The 8,010-nt window shown below is 38.8% G+C and overlaps 1 protein-coding gene across 3 annotated transcripts in view; it reads right to left on the bottom strand.

The window, feature by feature from the left end:
• Positions 1-1,230: 1,230 nt before the first annotated feature.
• The window catches only part of SLAIN1 (SLAIN motif family member 1), a 54,212-nt gene continuing 47,432 nt past the window's right edge, over positions 1,231-8,010 (bottom strand). For all 3 annotated transcript variants that reach the window (XM_032985999.2, XM_032986000.2, XM_032986001.2), the window contains 3 exons: positions 7,812-7,976; positions 5,591-5,885; positions 1,231-2,324 (listed from right to left, as the gene is read on the bottom strand). In XM_032985999.2, coding sequence (XP_032841890.2) covers positions 2,249-2,324; positions 5,591-5,885; positions 7,812-7,976 — 536 coding nt within the window. In that variant the 3' untranslated portion in view covers positions 1,231-2,248. The remainder of the gene's footprint in view (positions 2,325-5,590; positions 5,886-7,811; positions 7,977-8,010) is intronic.

Raw genomic sequence — 8,010 nt, 5'->3', positions numbered from 1 at the left:
TGGGCACCTTCCTTTAACATGTTGTCATCATACACAGATAGCACTGGGAAGGAACACACGCACTGGGTTCAAACCAAGGGCCTGAAAAATAGAAGAGCTTTAGCTACTAAAAAGAAAACATTTTCAAAGTATATACTGCCCTCCAGTGAACAAATCAGTATTACCTCCAGCAGTTGCAACCTCTTTCAAAGACTGAGAATCATGTGGGGATGTGCTGACCCTGGAAATGGAGGAACAGGGATTAAATCCCGGCACTAGGGAACAGAGTGAAGAGACAGCTCAGACCAGGCCCGGTACAGCCAGCCATGAGCAGAAGCCAGTCATTGCCACTGGTGTCCAGCCACCTTTTCTGAAAAAGATCACGCTGGTTCTCTAGCACCAGAAGCCAGGAGAGTTCATTGATTTGCAAGGTTCTGCAGCCCTCGCCACAGGCAAATAGCAAAGCACCCCCTCAAGCTGGCTCTGCACCCTCACCACAATCGGTCTGTAAGCAAGACAAACCATGCAAGACGAGAGATTCTCCACAAATGACTGATTGCTTTAACCAGCAGTAATTTCTTCCAATTAAAGTTTCTTATTAACAAGATAAGTTTGGCACACTCCTGCTGAAGTACTTACCTGTGTAGAACTAATCTCCTTGTTAGAATATTTCCCGATACCCTCTTCAACAGTTTTGCTATTTTTTTTTTTTTTTTTTTTTTTTAAGAAATGGATTTTAACTGGATTGAAAGAACTGAAAAATGAATTGTTTATCTCTGTTAAAAAATGTTATGCTGAGCAGGGACAATGCTGCACTACTACACAATCACTTCTCAGTGTAACGAAGGTTTTACTCACAACTAAATGCTTCTCCTTTGTTTTTTATTTTAGCTTGCTCTTTTACGAAATGCAGGTCTTTGAGCAAATTCAGAGCCACAGTGATTTGATACAAAATCTGTTTCCCATTGCGAGTCACAGTCGTACTTGCAGAATCTGAACATTAAATTGAAAAAAATTCTTCAGATTGAATTAAGATTGATTTAAAAATAATACATATGCCTTCTATGCATTCTATGGTTTCGTAACACAATTTAAAAAACAATTCAGAAATTTTCAGATGAACTTAGTTACTATTTGCAAAAATTCAGAATAATCTTTATAAATGCTAAGTAATAAAAACTTCAGGAGCTAAGTAAATGTCAGTTGCTAAATTCTGACAATGTTTACATTGCACACTCAAGAACAGCATTATTGCTGAAATAGATTCTTTATTTCTGAAACATTCCAAAACAGCAGTATACACAGTTGTAATCAAATATTAAGTCATATGCCATTATAAGAAAGCATTGATTAGTGCAATTGGATTTTGTAAAAGATCTATCAAAAAGATTTATTCGCATTAAAACTCATTTTCCATAAGCAACTGTTAATAAAACATTACAATTTTATTCTTTGTAATAAAGTACTGAAAATCAACTGTAGTTTCAGAGATCACTGTATCTTTGTAAGTGCAATGTGACTTATGCTGCCATTTTAAATACAAAACACTATGACAATAAATTAACGAACAAATGGTGAAAGAGCAACAAAACCATGCTGGCCCAGCTGGATGGCAATTTCCAGTGAATGCTACTTTTTGTGTGCTTCTGCAACATAAATATACTGCTTTGTATTGCCAATGGTACAATTTTGTAAGATATGTTCCTAGCGCTAAAAAAGTACATTACCCCAAAAATATTATTTATGGCACAGAAAAGTTAAATTATCTCTCTGTTGTTCAAGGTTCAGGCAAGTTTAAATGAACTTAAGTATACAAAAAATAAAATGTACTGGAAACACTAGAAAAAAATTCAAGCACATACATAAGTCCCTCCAAATACAAAATAAAATGCATGATGCCTTTACACTGAATAAATTATCCTAGAATTTCAGTACAGCCAAGCTTTCCGAAAGCAGTATCTCCTAGTTCTTTCCAAGGAAATATTCTGGTACTTTGCACACATATACTACTTTCTTCAGTTCCAAATGCCTACACTGCCATTGTTAGTCTGATAACAATGCAGCTGTTCAGGTAACTGATTAAGTGCAATATTTAGTATTTGATAAGATGTTCATTTTTTAAAAATGACATTGCATTATGGATGGTTACATATTAAAATCCTGGGGGAAATAATACTGTATGACCCTCCTTTCCCAAATCATTGTTACCCAGCCAGCTGGGTAATGAAATCCACATTATTTATTTTCCACTGCTGATGGGCATCTTTCATCAGTAGCAGCCATCTCTCCAGTTCCCATCCCGCATCGCGCTGAGTGCCGAAAGTGGCTTTGGAGGCTGAAGAAAACTGTATTAACCGAATAACAAAAAAAGGCAAAGGAAGTCATATTTCATGTGAAAGATCAGGGTAACAAACATAATTTCCTTTTGCAGTGACGTTGCCTTTGTGGCTTACTTAGACATCACTCTGGAATATTTCTGGCTCCTCGCTAATGCAAATGTAAAGATCGACAGTGAAATTAAGGTCAGTTCCAATGAGACCCCATTACTGTTACTGGTCTTAACAGCGTAAAAGGTTTGTAAAAAGGAGTTTAGTGAATAATTGTCATGATGCATGAGACCGCTCTAAATGGGAAGATTTGTTCTTTCGTGGCTAAAGATGACAAAAACCTACTTTTGTCACTACAGACAGCAGAGATCTAATGGGAAATAATCTCCAAAAAGCTGTTGTGCTCAGCAGGCTCATGAAAACCCAGCGCTTTATAAAAACACTAAGCAGGCACTAAAGAATTTTAGCTTCTTATCGGTTGAAGAACTCTACCAAATCCTGCTCCAGACCTCTTATCCAAGACACATAACAATGTGTTTCCATCCCGCAGCCAAAGTCTGAGAGCTGCCAGTCCCAGCACCCACCACTCCTGCAGCGAACTCGCTGTCCTCCAGGCCCCCCACCCTCACACCCGGGCTGTGTCTCACTCATCAATGAGGACTTGCTATAAAATGCTTGCTGACCACCTTCCAAACCCTCCAGGTACTACCAAGGATGCTGTTTCAAATAAGAGTAAAAAAAAGGAAAAACAACTGACTTGGTCTGACTGCCAACTCACTGGCCACAAGGCAGGCTATCTCTAATTTGCAGCAACCATATTTTAGTTACACCAGAACTTGCTGAAAATAGTGATTCTGTGAAACTGTTTCTTGTAAAACCAAGTCTCAAGTCTTGTTTTCACACTCCTCTGCTTTTTCTGTGAGTTACGGATGCCTCGTCTCCCTTCCAAATGCCCTTGGCTGAAAAAAGGCAGAGATATGTTATAAGGCAGGCAGTGTCTGTAAGTTAAAAGCAGTCACCAGAGCAGCTTCTTGCCTCTCTGCTACAAGTGCTTTTTTAGTGGCAAAAACATTACACTTAAGTAAAAAGAAGTTGGTTAAACTTAGGTTCAGCCAAGCTGCTTTTGTGCAGCTCCACTTTGTCGCAGAATCACTTATTTTTGATATAAATCCAGTTACTTGAGGCATAGAACATGACCTGACTGCCATTTTCTGCAACTGCCGCTTTCATGTCTTTTTTTTCCAGAAAGAACGAGAGGAAAGTAAGTTTAACAAAATGAAGAGGGAAAAAGTAAGGAATAATTAACTGAGTTGAAAACAACTGTAGGAATATTGTTACGTACCCAGAGCTGAATCTCCGCTACAGGGCAGTGAACAGGAATATGCACCAGCATTGAAAACCATTTCAAACCAGCACAAGCTGTTAGTATGATGCCACGTGCTTTGAGATAAGAGAGTTTTGGAGGGTCTCAAGACCCCTTTTACTTTGCCATCACCAGCTGGATTGTGGTGTCCAGCTCCAGCGCAAGGCAGCAGGAACAACAAAGCCGTCCCACCTGGGATGATCCAGACCCTGAGCTGCTGACTGACTTCCTGGCTTTATCTGGGACCTGCTTCATCACTGTGGACTTGTCCAGAGACTGGGGCTGTTTTCTGACCCTGGTCACCATCAGTGCTTGCTCTCGGTTGGGGACTGTGGGGCAGCCTGGCTCTCCCACTCGGCTCCCGGCTCACCCCGTCCCACGGGAAGCTGTCCCTGCTGCCCCTCACATTCTGTAGGGATAGAAAGTGGAGGACTGGAAGGTAGGAGTATGCATGAAGCCCTGAGCATGGAGTTGGAGAGGGCTGAGGGTTGTGTGGATCCATTCAACAGGAAAAAAAAAAAAGGTGCTGCCTCACTTGCAAGGCTAAGAAGAGATGGACTATAACTGTTAAAATTTCTTTATACTGCTTAAGGATGATGCATGAATCTCTAACGGTAAGGAGAAGAGCACTTAATATTTAACCACGTTGGTTATCTTTTTTATTTTATTTACCAAATTATCAAAAGCACTGCCTCATTCCATGTTTGATCCTATGCAGTAAATGCTGAAGTTCTTGAATGCAGGCCCTATATAAAAAGTGTCTAAGAACCTATTTTAAGTATCTAAAATATCTAAAAGAGAGTTCCAGCAGAGAGCAAAGGAGGTTGTAATAGAAATCTCACGGTACAACCTTCATCAAAGAAGAAATCTGACAGCTCTTTATCAAAGTTTCACTGCAGTTGGTCAAAATCCACTGTCAGTCACCACAGTGTAATCCCCGAGTAACCCAATCAAAGAGAGAATGTAAGCAATTGAACTTACTCTGGATCTAAGCAGTATCTAGTGAAAAGTATAAAAACAGTGAGAGCCTAAACAGTGACAGCTCATCCAACAGAAAGCCAGGTGGTCACACAGTGGGCCCTCACAAGAGGAGGGATGTGTGTGATGGGAAGAAATATTTGGAAGAGTTGACACAAGTTGGCAGAAGTTTCTCTCTGAGAAACTTCATCACCTATTTATCACAGAACGTACAGCTAGGAGTTTATCTTCCAGCTGTGATAAGGTGATTAAAACACAGTCTCTCTCCTCAGGTTTATTTTATTGCTTGCTCTAAAAAAAATAATTCAGAGATGAAATTATCCTGGATAAATGCAAAAATGCATTTGCTTAACATTATAGCTCATTGCAAGTACGTGATACTCCAGGATTCCCTGTTTGCCTATTGTCTCCCAGCTGGAATTGCTAAGATGCTGGTTCACCTCAAGACTCTGCTATCCAGGATATTTCCTTCCTCACAATGTTGTAATGTCACAAGTTGCATTTTTACAGTCTACTGTCATTTACAACAACAGGGATGCAACTCTATTTGAATACTCTAAGATTTGCTCATCCTGTGACATTGAAATAGGAGTTGGCACAACCCTGAAAGAAGGGAAGCCACATATGTTAATGCTATGAGATTTCTATTTGTTTTGATTTCTTATTGACGGGCGGAAATCCATTCTTATTTACATATGATTACATTCTATCAATTATCATAATTTACTAGGAACTAGCAGCAAGTATTGTCCATCACTATTTCTGTAAAGAAATCTTCACCCATTCAGTGACTCAGCATGGGGAGCTAGAAACTCTTCTCTTTTATACCCCAGTTTCATATTCAGGACTACCAAAAAAAAAAAACCCAAAACAAACAAAAACCCCACAACACAATCTAAGCCAAAGCCATCCACATAGGGAAGGAGGCCTGTTTAACTCTTACCTTCGAACTGGCTGTGCAATTTTACTTCTGGGTATGCCACTCCCATTGACAGCCAGCGATGGTCTTGGAAGAGCACTGCGTCCTACAATCCCTTGACTGGTCGCCTTGTTTGGCATTGGGATCCCAGTGTTAGAATATAACTGCAAGTTGTTGGACACTGGAATACTGCTACTACTACTGCTACTACCTTGTACGGTTGGGCTTACGTAGGCAGTAGCTTTGAGAGGCTGTCGGACAGACACTGGAAAATGTCCCACACTGTGAACTCTGTGTTGAAGCTGTCCTGGTGATGGAACTGTAAAGAGTAGTAGAAAAGGAACAGGGTCAGCGTGCAACAGGTGAAACCAGTTATTAATGCTCATGTCTAGATTGACCTGAACAGAGGTAAACACATCATTATACAATTTACTTGCTAATTATAAACTGCTGAAAAACCCCTTGGATCCAATACTGTATCCAGTCACACTGCACTGAACTAAAATACCCCGTTCCATCCCTATCCTGAACAAAAATCCCACGCCCCACTCATCCTTCTTCCTCCCCTCAAAGAGGTTTCATTAGCCATTCCAAGCACACTAATTCCACCTATGCAATTAGAGCTTTAAACAGGAAAAATTGCTGAAGGTATAAATTTATTACTGTTAGATCATTTAGATTTTTGTGACATTGTTTGCAATAACCACATCTTCTTTAAGGAACACTGCATTAAAGCATTATAAAACATCACAGAAGTCTTCAGCTTTATGTGTAAAACCAATAAAAAGTCTATAAAAAGGTCTTGAATATAACAGCATATTCCAAAGCCGATGTTATGTAAACTGTCATTTTAAATCAATGCTATGGGTTCCAGAAGCTTTATATATAGATTTTCTACACAATCCTGCCCTCTGGTGTACGTTAGACACACATCTGTTACAGAGACCACATATCAAAAGCAAACTGTCAAAAGCCTGAAGCACACAAACTAACATACCACGTACAGGCCAATCTTTTTTAAGTCTTTGGAAAAGAACATCTTAAAATCATTTAAAGACACAGGACAAAATACAAATGTGTGATTCAATTAAACAATACTGGCAATATATTGCTATGGAACCGTTACCATAACACAACTCCTTAAGTATCACAGCACAGCCAATTATTAGAAATGTTTTTCAAAAAATTATTTCAGAAAAATCACATTTGATACATATACATACATACATACACACACAGAGAAATACATATTTCTAAAATAGTAAATAAAATTAAACTCCGTGCACTACCATGACAGTTCAAGTGGGAACCTGAACAACTACTTCCATTCTCCTATTCAAGCAGGACAAAAAAAGAAACCAAAATAAATCCTGCAGTCAAGTATATTTTCCAGAAAATATGCAATTTAATAGTTTCAAAGACATTTGTAAATTACGTTTAAATTTGAAAGAAAACACCCACAGGAAAAGGTTTTGCCAACTTCTCCCTCTAATATCTCACAGGACATGGGAGGCATAAGTTAAATCCTTTTTCCTGCCTGTGTCCAATGAAATCCATGTTTTCCATTCCCTCTCAAAGTACCTCAACCACTTTGCTAGAAGAGTTTGGATCTTGACTTATCTTGTTGACATTCTACATTAACAATTAAACATCCACTAGATCAATACTCCCTTCATCCCCCCATCAAGAAGTCACCTAAATTAAAATGTTTATAGAGTAATTTTAATTCCCTTACTCAACAATTATATCACACTTCAGGATATAACCCTCCGTTTACCACATTTGCTTGGAAGAAAGTGCCTCAACTTCAGCAGGAGAGGGGTCATGTATTTTAAGATAGTATTTATACAATGTACTGTAAAACCAGCATTGTATTAATTACTAAGAAAAAGTTTTCAATTCTAGTATCAAAACTAAAAATCTAAGCTTATATGAATTAATTGAACTATTGGTGCTTCTACAGTACTACTAATTATGATTGTAATATTAGTTATAAAGTCGGCACAAAATCAATCGGCATAGAGGAAAAAAATAAAAAGGTGATGAACTCTCAATACTGCACAAAAAGATCAACAGAATTTGCTTTCCAAAATAGAAAATTTGAAAACCCTGATCTATATTAAAATCTGGTGCAAAAGGAACACAGTGCTTTTCATTTTTCATAAAGCAGAGGATCAGTGACTAGGTCATGTATTTTACCACTCTATCGATTCCTTGCATGCAGCCAAAGAACCCAGGTACTTACTACATGACTGCATCCTTGAAATCCCATTACTCGCTCCATGCAAATTGGAGTCAAAGCTCTGACTGTTTCTCACAGTGACTGGAGAACTAGCAAAGCCAGCATTACTGTTAATGGTGGGGGTACTTGGCATCCGAGCGAGGTTAGGCATGCTTCTTCGAAGTTTATCTGAAGCAAAAGAAGACAACATCCACAGTCATGT

This window comes from Tyto alba, unplaced genomic scaffold, assembly GCF_018691265.1.
Source record: "Tyto alba isolate M040663 unplaced genomic scaffold, T.alba_DEE_v4.0 Super-Scaffold_45, whole genome shotgun sequence".
Taxonomy (NCBI): domain Eukaryota; kingdom Metazoa; phylum Chordata; class Aves; order Strigiformes; family Tytonidae; genus Tyto; species Tyto alba.
The sequence above is the reverse complement of the archived record's forward strand: the minus strand, read 5'-3'. Positions and strand labels throughout refer to the sequence as shown.